At 41.1% G+C, this 13,726-nt stretch overlaps 1 protein-coding gene across 1 annotated transcript in view; it reads left to right on the forward strand.

Annotated features, from left to right (window-relative positions):
• Positions 1 to 13,726, forward strand: part of DOP1B (DOP1 leucine zipper like protein B) — a 604,399-nt gene that overhangs the window by 256,453 nt on the left and 334,220 nt on the right. The window contains exon 9 of the mRNA XM_069202530.1: positions 3,955 to 4,069. Coding sequence (XP_069058631.1) covers positions 3,955 to 4,069 — 115 coding nt within the window. The remainder of the gene's footprint in view (positions 1 to 3,954; positions 4,070 to 13,726) is intronic.

Raw genomic sequence — 13,726 nt, forward strand, 5'->3', positions numbered from 1 at the left:
CAACGCCGGACCAGAATACCTCAACCACAGACTCCACTTCTACACGCTCACCAGACAGCTCCTCTCCACCGACCTCGCCGCCGTCCCACGCGTCCGGAAGGCCACAACCGGAGGAAGATCCCTCTCCCACTATGCCACCAAGACCTAGAACTCTCTTCCCATCCACCTCAGAAGATCTCCCACTCTATCGCAATTCAGAAAATACTTTAAAACTTGGCTCTTCATCTGATCCCCTCTGTTCATCGACAACTACTCATTTATTGCCCTATCCCCCCCCAGCTAGCACCTTGAGACCCTAGCAGGTAACTTGCAGCGCTTTACAAGTATAATGAGTGATTGATTGAAAATGGGAGAAAGCAGAAAGCTGCAAGAGTGAGCTGAAGGGACAGGGAGTGGCTTTAAATAGATTGAAGAGGCCCGAGATGGCTTCAGGATTAATCTGCCTCAGTATACCATGTTTGCACATTTAATTGCACCAGCCACATGTTTAAGAGGAGGGCTTTGGGCACCGGCACATTTTTATTTGCAAATTAAGCACCAGCAGCTGCGTAGGATCATTCAAGTTATATGCGTGAGTCCAGATGCCCGCTCAACACATTGTGCGGTTTAAGAAACTCCTGAGCTTCTTCCAGCTGTGCAAAATAAACTCTTTCATTTCAAAAGTACATCAGCCTTCTAATACATTTTGAGAAAGTTTCTGATGGGAAAAAAACGATAAAACCCACAGTGTACAAATAGTTGACATAAGCATAATACTCTTAACGTTTGCCAGAAATGATGTCATGTCATCATATCAAATCCAATAGATAGTTTATGATTTATTTACAAAGTGTAGGAACATAAGACGAGTTAGGATTTCATGGAGGAGTCTTTTGAATCGTTACTCTAAGAACCCTGTGTGACATAATAAGGGTTGCACCTACACTGCTCCTCAGAAGAACGCATAGTATTTTTTAAAAACTTTATCTTTTTTGCCATTATCGCAACAACACAAGGTTTTCATACAACATCAAGCTGTAGAATGGCTGTTTAGGTGCCACAATTATCCCCCACAGTTTCTCACACCTTCAGACAAGCATTTGCAATGCAGTGGGTCTCACGTTTGCTTGAGGTAGAGCTATTAGCGTTGTAAATTTCTAACTGGATCTTTCTGGCCACACACCTTGAAAATAAAAAGTAAAACAGTTGACATAAGCGAGCCGATTGAAAACGTTGCAGCAAGCGTGAAGGATAGAGACAAAAGTAAAATGAAGTTCGCTCGCAGTCAAAGTTATCGGCAATAGTGCAATTATCCATGTAACAGGGTCGATGGCCAAGGCTGTAACAAAACCGCCCTAAGGAGGGACAAACGTAAAGCCGTTACCAACGAAAACAAAGGAGTTTTGAAAGGCAAGCCCATGAATGAGTGATAGTGATCGGCGTGAGGTGGGCGTGGTTAAAAGCCCAGCTCCATACCAACACGTTGGAAAAGCAGCACTTGCGTGGAGCATTAGTCCGTATATCAAAGGAGAGGGAAATGAGCCATAGCCACATCCTTACCAGTGTGTCTCTTATACAAGAACATGCCTTCAGTACTATATACGCTTCAAACTATTCCTGAGGGGCTTCAATTCTTCACTCCCCCACCCCTCTCAAGGTGGAGGGTGTAGATGTACACCTGCCGATGGTGGAGGGGAAAAGGGTATGTAAGTGGAGGGAGGGGTAAGGGTTGTGACTAACAGGCCAGAGGCCATCTATAGTGCTTCCAGTATTTCAACATATAACATTCAGTGGTGATAAGAGCAGGGAGGATTTATGTGATCAACCCCCAAATCCCTTTTTCCCTCAGTTAATCGGGTGCTCCCCGGGTCCCTGCCTGCATGAGGGCACATATTGTGTAACTCTTTCTTTGCCTCCATGTAGAGTTTTCTGGATGTCCAGGAGTTTCATTTTAATGATTTCTCTCTGCAGTAATGTAGCCCTTAGTGCGTCTGAACCCCATTTATATAGGGACCTTTCTTGTGGACTCCCCTTTGAGCTGATGCACTTTTTAAAAGATGTTTTACTGCTCTACCAGATTGCACAGATTGATTGGGGACCCTCCAGATGTCACTGCCTTATAACCGTCTAGCTCTATGACAGTGGGTCTTAACCTTTTAACTTATCTAGACCCCCACTTAACCACTACTGGAAGACGGGACCCCCTGCCCAAGCAACTTGTATGATTTGAACCCCAAAACAATACACAAAATGACATAGCCAAATGCAGTTCAAATAAGTACACTAGTTATAGACTATTTTATTTAATTTCTCAAACAAAAAAATTTGATAATAGAAATTTCTGTTTTATTGGGAAGGGAGGCTCTTATCAAAATGTAGTTTTATTTCAAAAAGTCGAAATGGTATTCTGTAATCCAGTATATCACGTTGTCCTGTTTTCTTCTAATGCATGCTTTTTGTTGACGCATAACAGTGATGCTTCGATTCAGCTATTAAGTCATCCATACTCGATGTTATTTGCTCTACTTGTGTAGTTCCTACAAATCAAGATAAGAATGGCAATTTATTTTGTAAATTCCAATTCTTTTGCTTTTACAGAGCGTTTTAAAACTTTAAATACTCACTTTTGCTTCTTTATGTATATGTACTGTTAATCTGGTAATTTAATAAAATGCAGACACTTAAATAGACATAGTGGACCTTCACCTGCCCTAAGGATCTGTGAACCACAGTAAAAGAACCACTGATCTCTGGTGAATCCTTGTAGCAGTCAGCCCCAGGCACTGTAATTATCTCAGCCAAGCCATAGTTACCTTATCCTAGGTATTTCTCAAATCTTCTCCTCTGTGTTTTTGTAAACTCCTCCCTAGGACCGTCACTGGTTACCTACAGTATTCAGCAGTTCCATGCTTATGCACTTAATTGATGCATTAATATATTAACCATCCAGCCTTCCCAGTGCATGTAGTTACCTAGCAATGGGAGAATTCCAGGAACACAGAAAGGAATTGCTGCCTATGTGTGTATATCAAGGAATCACTGTCGCATATGTGTTTGCACCGCCTCAGCAGTAGCCTGAGAAAGATGATTGAATAAAACATCCACAAAGAAGAGCATTCCCTTTTGTAATGCTTCTATTTGGATAAAGGAGGAAAAATAAATTTGTTGGTGTGATTGATGAAGGAGGCTGGCTGTAGATAGCATTGAGTCATGAGAGCCTGGCATATATTTTAGTAATAAGCTGCAAAAGAATTATGAAATACAAGTCATAGTTTTTGTGAACATGCATCAGCTGCTAGTTTAACCATGTTTTCAACTTCTGTATCTTACAGACTAATTGACTGGTAAAATGCCTTTATTCTATTATCTTTATTTTTTTTATTTTAGTTATTAGTAACTGTCAATAAAACCTTTTCATTTGGTAAATGGTAGTTTTTTATATGCAGATCAGTTTCTTATAGGTTCTTTTGTGGAATTTTAGCTTGTAATTCATTCCCTGTAAAAAAAAAAAAAAAAAACTTCTGCCATTATTTGCAGCGCAGTTTGCTGTATTCAATTAAAAACAATGCTGAATTCCTCACTACTGTCTGTCAAACAGATGCAGTTTTACTCAGGGTGGAGATTACATTTTCATGTGAATTCATCCAGTGCCTGGCATGTTGCTGAGATTGTCTACTAAAGTGCAGGTAGATAGTTCCAGCCACTATGGATTATTTGTAAGGAAGTACCAAGGCCACAAAAATGTCAAATAGACATTTTAAACACCCCTAACCAGTAACCTTTTAGAGGTGGTGGGCTCCTGCGTCATTCTTGGGGCTGTCTTGTCCCACTTCACGCTATCTTAGTGTGCTCCCATATTTAAATATAAATTTGCAGAGTATTAGCAACATGTGTGTAACCGCTTTAGAGTGGGAATGTGTTGAACTTTAACATATTGGGCACATTAGTTACTTTAAAATGTTTGTGTATTTGCAGGCTGTAATCGAAATTTTACATCAGAAGATCTCCAGTTCCGACTTGGAACCGGGACAGCATACATATCTGAAACCATTCCGTATCCTCATGAGTCTTCTGGATAAACCTGAGATAGGTAATTTCATGCTCATAATCTTCTAGTTTTCATTTTGTGATTGTCTTGTAAGATCACCCATCTATAATGACAGTAATGCTTAAAAATATATGCTTCTGACCAATTCAAAGGACACAGCTACTTTTTTTAAAACCCCAAAACAGGCATTTTCAGCTTCTGTTTTAACTGAAGTCAATTATTTTCACTGTCCTATTCCTGAACATCACCTTTCCCTGGACCTGCTGTCTCCTTTTTAACTCCTCTCTTCCCTGAGATTCCCATATGAGGCAACATAAGACACTGTTTCCCTGCTCCCTATCTATGATACAGTTACACAGTGATCTAAAAGTGCAGTTACTGATAATTTTCAGTGTCTCATTTGAGCATATCCCTTTCTAATACTGGTGCACTTGAACGCCTCCTGGCCTGAGTTTAGATGGGAAAATTGTGGATATGAAAGGGGTCTATACAATGTCACTTGTTTATGACTAAAGATAATGTTTATTATCTTTGCACTGTTAGCAGCATGACAGAGGTGCTTCCTCCCTCAGCAGAAAATAAAATATTGGTAGTATTCTAAGTGAGTGCTAATGCTTGGACGATCCAAATAATGAATTTGGCTGAGGTCATGAAGAAATTGATGCAGTAAAGTCTCACATATCACCCAAAAGACTTCTTAGTAGTAATATCTGTATTCCACAATATGGGTACCTAAAGTGAAGAAGCAACAACAAAACACCACTCAATCATTTATACCTAACATAGACACCCAGTAACGGTGGAACTGCACAATGAGACAGAGTGAAAACTCTAAAAGTGTGGTGTCACCTACTATTGCCTCAAGACAGGCTAAAGTCTCATGCATATTGGAAGAACATGGTAGGTATATTCATGGCCAAGGACTCCTAATAAACATTACCACATCTTCTCTTAAAGCCAGTGTATGGAGTCTAGATTCAGTGTTTTCAATTATGGTGACCAGTAAAGACCTCCAGCAGAAGGTAGGCTATGAAGTGTGGCCACTTCTGTTTTCTCTGAAAAGCAAGTGACTGGCATTACGGCAAACATAAGCAATTTTCGGAGTCGTTCAACATGTAGCGTTGAGTCTCTTATGTCTTAGAGAGCTCCTTCAGGTATTTTGAGTGTTTATAGACACTATGTTCAGACTCTCACAGTTCCTTTTTGACATAATTGGTCTTGTCTGTGATTTTCCCAATTTTTCTTTTTGCGCTAGCAACCTGTACTGAGATTTCATACACCTTTTCCATAAGGAGCTTAAGGCTAGTGGCAATGAGTTTCATGATGTCCTTCAAAGTACATTCTTGCTGGCCAGTATATGATGTAGGTTATCCCCCGAATGGTGTCAGTGAGAGGTAGGAAATACTGGCTTCTGATCCACTGTTAAGGTCCTCCTCTCTAATGGCAAGCGTCTGGATACCCTGTGTCTATGTTTTATCTATTTTCATCCAGATTTACCTGTTGTTCAGTAAGGGTATAGTTGCAACTGTGTGGAAGCTATCCTTGAGAAAGTGTGTGGCAAACTGTTAGCACCTTACAGCGAAAACAGGTCCATGTGGGTGACACCACAGCTGGAAGTGAACAGTCCATCTTCCTGGAACCTTACAAAACAGCTACATTAGTGAATATTATGTAGGCTCTTAAGACTAAGCTTTTCTCCAAAAAATATTCTGTTCTTCTTTTGTACCTGATTTTGGTCCAGCTGCAAGTAGCCTGTCTCTGGTGGAGTGCCTTACAAACTGTAATAACACAGTATGCTATCAAATTGATGCCAGTTAAAACTTCACTTAAGAACCAATATTAAACCAGCCAGTTGCACCACTAGCAGACAGGCAGCCAGTGTTAGTGTGGTATGGCAGGGCAGCGGCATCTAAAAAGAGGGCGAGATGGGGCCCATACCGTGGCCTACCTTGGGCTCCACCATTGCAGCTGTTGAATGTGCCAAGAGGCAACACAGAAAAATAAAACGGGCACTGCTCTTTGCAACACTCATTTGTTTACCATCTACCTTTCACTCCAGTGTTTACGGTAATACACAAGCCAGTGTTTGTTTTAAATGTTTACATCTGACTGGTGATGTGAGTTATTAAATGTATATATATATGTTCGATGGCATGTGTAGTTGTATGTACACATGCTTTCATAAGTCCGCCATCTAGTGTTGGGCTCGGAGTCTTACAACTTGTTTTTTTTAGAAGAAGGTTTTCGAGTCACGAGATCGAGTGACTCCTCCTCTCGGTGATAGTGTGTATGGGCATCAAGTCCTTTGTCAGATTGTTTTCTTTCTGCTGTCTGGTTCGGACGTGTTTCCTCTTACTCCGGTGGCTCTCGGTTCGGTATTTCTGAACTTTTTTCTCCCTTTCTATAATATTGTCGGTATTGTTTCAATCGTGTTTTCCATCTATACTCGATCCGATTTAGACCGCCGGGGTCGAATTCTCGTCCTTAAAGGGCCTCCCCCTTTTAGGGCCTACTTCAATGTCAGGCTGATGGAACGAACTCTGTTTCGATTCTGTCCTTGGTGTCACGCTAAATTCCCATACACCGATCAACGTTCCGTGTGCAATCTCTGTTTATCTCTGTTTATCTATAGATCATCGAGAAAAAACTCGCAATACCTGCAGATCATTTCGATCCTAAAAGACTCTCTGGGACCGTAGAGCTCGTCGTCTCAAAATGGAGTCCAAGTCCACAGAAGACACACCTGATATCTTCGGTGAAGAACATGCACAGGAAGAAGTTCGACAAAGGGCAACATTTTCAATCCAGGACTCTGATCAGCACTCAGATGATAATAGCCACTACATACCTCCAGCGCAGTACGTGAGTACAACTGCCCCATCGCACCACACAAAAATATTAAAAAAGACTCCAGCACTGGTCATCGGTCCTCCACTGCCTTCGGGCCATGGTGGGATCCGAAAAGTAAGTCCGATGACCAACCTTCGGGTTCAGCACCGAGATTAAAGACTAAAGTGCATTCAGCATTGACCAAACAGACTCCAACAACAGTTTCGGAATCGAGCCGAAAATCAGAGGGGACATCTTCGGAGCCAAAAGAATCTACACCACCTTGTGAACCGATGTTTTCGTTTAGATCAAAGCACTCCACACATAAACCTTCGGAGTCGAAAGGCACAGGTAGCAAGGAGTCCACTTCTACCCATAAATCTTAGAACATACAACCTGTTGTAGAGGTGATGGATGCTAAACAGCTAAAAATACAGATTCAGAAGGAGACAGGAAGTATAATTGCTTCTCCTACAATGTCCTTTAAGAGGAAATTAACTTTTAAAGACACTTTAAAGGATGTACCTCGATCCAAGAAGGTCTCTAAGGATAAAGAGTAGGAACAGGCTACAAACACAAACAGCCTTCACCACTGCATTCTCCTGTTCTTCCATTCACACCACCACCATCACCCACATATGGTCAGTTGTCACCACACATATCCTCACTGACACCACACAGGGATTACTTTAGTGATGAAAAGCAGGACAAAGATCCATTGGACATATATCATCCTGGTCCTATTCTACCACACCTTCACCACCTGAAGACACTACTGCATATAATCAAGTAGTGGCCTATCATAATGTGCAGCTGCACACAGATCAGATAGAACAAGATTTCTTTTTTGACACACTAGCGTCTATGCATAAATAATATCGATGTCTTCCAGTGCTCGCAGGAATGCTCGGACATGCTTCCGATATTTTCCAGGAACCAGTAAAGGCCAGAAATATCACTCGTAGAGTGGATAAGAAATATGAACCTACACCTTCAGTTCGAGTGTTTATAAGAAATCAAGTACCGCTTGACACAATTGTAGTCAGTGCAGCAAGAAGAATGGCCAGCAGTCAGTCCACAGGAGATGTTCCTTCTCCAGACAAAGAAAGTAAGAAAATAGATGCAGCAGGTGAAAAAGTAGCTTCATAAGCTGCAAATCATTGGAGGATAGCCAACTCACAAGCTCTTAGCTAGGTCTGATAGGGCCCACTGGGATGAAATGGAACAACTCTTGCAGTACCTTCCTCCAGAACACCAAAAGAGAGGACAACCAATAGTAACTGAGGGGCAAGCTATATCTAATAATGCTGTTAGATCTGATATAGATGCAGCTGATACAGCAGCCTGATCAATGAACACCAGTGTGCTTATTAGAAGACATGCCTGGTTAAGATGTTCAGGGTTCAAACCTGAAATACAACAGGCAGTGTTAATTGTGCCCTTTAAAAACAACATCTATTTTGCCCAGAAGTTGACACAATCATAAACACACTTAAAAAAATATTCTGAAACAGCCAGAGCAATGGGTGCGTTATACCACACCCAGCAGAGGTAATTTTTGTAGACCACACGTTAGAGGGGGTTTCAAACCATTAGCCTCAGAAACAGGAACTTCCCAACAAAAATAATCCTCACAATTCTACAGAAAGGGATGGTTTAGAGGCTCCTATAGAGTATCCAACAATAGAGGAAGAGGTAAACCCTCCACTTCCAGATGTCCCTCCCACTCAAATAAACAATTACTTTTTCACCATTCCCACAGAGCACACATCTGCTGTGGGAGGAAGACTCCACAATGGCACAACATCACTACAGATCAGTGGGTTTTGTAAATTATCCAACATGGTTACTGTCTAGAACTCATTTCCACCCCGCCAAACATTCATCCTCATTCACACAAACTTACTCAGGAGCATATCACTCTATTAAAACAAGAGGTACAATCACTACTGCTCAAAGGAGCCGTAGAAACAGTACCTATATCTCAATAAGGATTCGGAGTATACTCACTATACTTCCTCATACCAAAGAAAGATGGGACTCTTAGATCAATCTCAGACCCCCAAATCTATACATACTGTCAGAACACTTCCATATGGTAACCGTACAGGATGTTATTCCCCTATTACAAAAACAAGATTACATGACAGGATTAGACCTCAAGGATGCTTACTTCCACATTCCCATACATCCAGCACATCAAAAGTATCTTAAGATTCATTGTGGCAGGAAAGCACTACCAGTTCAAAGTGCTACCACTTGGGGTAACAGCAGCACAAAGGGTGTTCACCAAATGTTTAGCTGTGGTTGCAGCATTCCTCAGGAGACAACACATACATGTCTTCCCATTTCTCGACTTCTGGCATATAAAAGCCAGTACACTTCAAATCTGTCAACAACATACTCAATACACCATAAACATCCTATACAATCTAGGATTCACCATCAGTTACCAAAAATCTCACCTGCAACCATCACAAATACAACCGTATTTAGGAGCAACCCTAAACACTTAATCAGCATTGGCATACCCAAACCCAGTCAGGATTCAAGCATTTCACAATCTCATATCGCAACTACAATACCGCCATACTTATACAGTGACGTTGGTGATGAAACTATTAGGGATGATGGCTTATGCATAGCAATAGTACCCAATGCCAGGGTCCACATGAGACCACTACAACAATGTCTCTCTCTACAATGGTCTCAGACACACGGTCAGATTCAGGATCTAGTATTGTTGGACCGCCAGACTCAATGCTCTCTGAAAGGTGAAATTCCACCAACCTATCAAAAGGTCTGCCCTTTCAGGACCCTGTGCCTCAGACCATAATCACAACAGATGCATCAATGATAGATTGGGGAGCTCATCTCAACAACGTCGCTATACAGGAGGAATGGGACTCAATCCAACAAATTTATCACATAAGCCACTTGGAATTACTAGCAGTATTCCTAGTACTCAAAGCTTTTCAGACACAAATCACACACAAAATAGTATTAATATGGCCAGACAATATGACCACAATGTTTAATCTGCAGGGGGGGACACATTCATCACAATTGTCCCTTCTAGCACAGACAATTTGGCAATGGGCAGTTCACAATTGCATTTAATTAGTGGCAGAGTATATCCCAGGGATACACAATCAACTAGCGGACCTCTTAAGCAGGACGCAACAACAAATACACAAATGGGAGATTCACCCAGAGGTGATTCAACAAAACTTCCAAATGTGGGAAACACCAGAAATAGACCTTTTCGCAACAAAGAAAATGCAAAATACCAAAGCTTGGCATCCAGGTACCCACACCTTCAATCCAAGGGTAATGCTCTATGTATGAATTGGTCAGGGATATTTGCTTATGCTTTTCCACCTCTCCCACTAATTCCATTTCTGATCAGAAAGATGAAACAAACTTCAGTCACCATGATAATCATAGCTCTCACGTAGGCACGTCAGCATTGGTACACAACACTATTAGACCTGTCTGTAGTACCACATCACAAACTACCAAACAAACCAAAACTGTTGACTCAAAGGAGAGGTCAAATCAGATATCCAAATCCCAGTTTAGTCAACCTGGCGATTTGGCTCCTAAAGTCTAGAGTTTGGCTACTTACAACTTTCATCTGAATGTATGACTATTTTAAAAGAAGCATGCAAACCCACAACTAGACAATGTTATGCAGCAAAATGGAAACCTTTTGTCTGCTATTGTCAGCCTAAAAACATTGACCCACTTCTAGCACAAGTACAAGATATTGCTTGCTATTTGTTACTTTTACAAAAAGCAATCTTGCATATTCCTCTATTAGAATCCATTTAACAGCAATAGCTGCTTACCACCAAAACAGACAACATACTTCCCTGTTTAGGATTCCTGTTATAAAGGCTTTTATGGAGGGTCTTATAGAGGATTATTCCACATAGAGCTCCACTAGCCCCTGTGTGGAATCTTAATATTGTACTCACCAGACTTATGGGGCCACTTTTTTGAACCCATGCATTCTTGCCCTCTTCATTTTTTATCATGGAAGGTTGCTTTTTTGGTAGCAATCACTTCTTTAAGGAGAGTTAGTGAAATTCAAGCGTTCACTTTAGAGGAACCTGTCTTTCAAATTCACAAAAATAAAATACTTTTTAGGATAAACCCAAAATTCCTACCGAACGTGGTTTCACCTTTTCATATCAATCTGTCAGTGGAATTGGCAGTCTTCTTTCCACAGCCAGATTCAGTTGCTGAAAGAGCTCTTCACACCCTTGATGTTAAAAGAGCTCTCATGTACAATATAGACAGAACAAAAGATTTCAGAAAATCCAAGCAACTCTTTGTGGCATTTCAACAACCTCACAAAGGTAATCCCATTTCACAAAATGGATTAGCACGATGGATAGTCAAATGTATATAAACCTGCTATCTTTATGCTAAAACACAGTTACCATTAGCTCCTAAAGCTCATTCCACTAGGAAGAATGGGGCTTCAATGGCGTTCTTAGGCAATATACAAATGGTAGACATATAAAGCAGCCACATGGTCTATACCACACACATTTACTAAACACTACTGTGTGGATGTATTATATCGACATCAAGCAAGTGTTGGACAGGCAGTGCTTAGGTCACTATTTCAAACTAATGCAACTCTTACAGGCTAGCCACCGCTTCTTTTTAGGAGAGGACTGCTTTTCAGTTCATGCAAAGCAAGTGTATCTACAGCTACACTTGCCCGCGAACGGAAAATGTTACATTCCCAGTAGACATTGGTTCGTGGCATGTAGTGCTGTAGATTCACGTGCACCCTCCCTCCTCCCCAGAGGCCTGTGGCCGTTGCAGTACTATATATTGTAAATATGTATATACATTACATGGACATCTCATTTCTTTTACTCCATATGTACATATACAGATACACTCTTTACTTCACCCGCCTGCAGGAAAACAATCTAACACAGGACTCGATGCCCATTTGCAATATCACAGAGAGGAGGAGTCACTCTATCCCGTGACTCAGGAAAAAGACTTCTTCGAAGAAAAACTCAGAGCCCAACATTAGATGGCGGACTTATGCGAAGCATATGACTCTATAGCACTGCATGCCACGAACAGATGCCTACTGGGTAAGTAACATTATTATATATATATATATATATATATATATATATATATATATATATATATATATATATAAATACACATCTTTACGAAGTACTATTTGAACATTTTGAGATATATATATATATATATATATATATATCCCATCAGTCTGCGAATATCTGTATGTTCCTGCCCGCCATGACCCACAAGGTCCGCATGTGACAAGAGAACAGAATGCTGTAGGCCATGTGCAGAGGGCACAGAGAAGATAGGGACCAATGGTACATCATTTCTTTCAGCAATTGCTGTGCCAATGATTCTATGAGGTAAGCTAAGAGGAGATGCTGTTGTGAACCAGGTGACCAGAACCTGAGTGTGGTTGACCGTAATGAATAAGGAGTCTCTGTGAAGAGGAAGGCAAGCATATGTGTCAGAAGCAGTTGCAGAGACAGGCATAGGAAGGACAAGTACAGGATTAGTGGCTGTTCTGAAGTAAGGGATAATTGTATTGCGTTAGAGTTGTGTTGCTGTTGGGCTTATGTTCAGGGCCTGTCTCAATATTTGCCCTCACATAACTTGGATGAGACATATGACCACTGTTTGTTTCGTTAAACTCACTACAAATGGAAGTGAGAGGTAAGTATTTATACTGCCATTGTACACCCTTCTTGGCATGATACTTTGTAAAAACAAAATACAAGGAAACATATTCAAACAAGGTACCTGGTTCTTCTACGATGAGAGAGGGTGGTTAAAATGCACTCACTGATTCCTATTTGGAGTGCTCCATAAAAAAGACAGAAGCCCTCACTCACCTCAGTGGCATGCTTTATCATTGGGCCCCTCCTAAGTGATAGACAGAGTTGGCTCTCAATGGGCGGGCCACAGAGGAAATAGAGAGATTGCATGCCTGCTCAATGGTGAGGTACTTGGAACATAATATGTTTTAAAACGCATAAGGGATTGACTTTGAGTAAAATCAGTATGCTTACTAGTCTGTGCAATCCTGGCTCTTAGTCGAACATCAACTTGTTTTAGCCCCCAGTCTAAGACATAACACGGGACCCAGGCCACACTGTTGCTCAAAAAATGGAGTGCTTCTAGCCTTCAGCAAAGGGTTGTTCAGATTGATAACAAGTAATCTACTTCTGCAACCAGTGCGCCTATGACTAAGAATCTCTGTCCAGCCACCCTAAAGACAAAAGTAAGTGTCATACTTCCATAGAATGTGAAGCCTACTGCCATTGAGTTAATCTCTATTGTTAGCCCATACTGCATATGGCATGAGCCCACATTGAACATATCACTCCAAGTTGAATGAGTTGTACTGAATTTCATTGTCCTCAAAGTATTTTCCCACCAAAAAACAGTACTTGAATTGTATATGATGTACATTGCCACAGGTGTAATCTCTAAGATCTGATTAATCACTGTCAGATACTGACTGTGCATGAAATCAGTCCATGTAGGCCATTAAAGAGAATTTGCAGCTATTGCACATCACCCTAGGTAGAATCCATTAAGCTATACTCAAATATAATAGTCCATATTCTGCTGAAATGCTAACTCAACTCGTCAAGGCTCAACATAAGTGTTTTTTTTCCAGAGTCCAGCTATCTGTTCAGTCTCATTTGCAGCTCCCCCTTTTTTTTGATTTGGAGAACCTTCAATGGCTGCCTTGCCACATAGTATGTTCCTCCTTGGGTACATCATGACAGAATAAGGGCAAGGACAAGTGTAGTGTGCAATAGCACTTCTATGCCTATA

This window comes from Pleurodeles waltl, chromosome 8 (assembly GCF_031143425.1).
Source record: "Pleurodeles waltl isolate 20211129_DDA chromosome 8, aPleWal1.hap1.20221129, whole genome shotgun sequence".
NCBI classification, from domain to species: Eukaryota; Metazoa; Chordata; class Amphibia; order Caudata; family Salamandridae; genus Pleurodeles; species Pleurodeles waltl.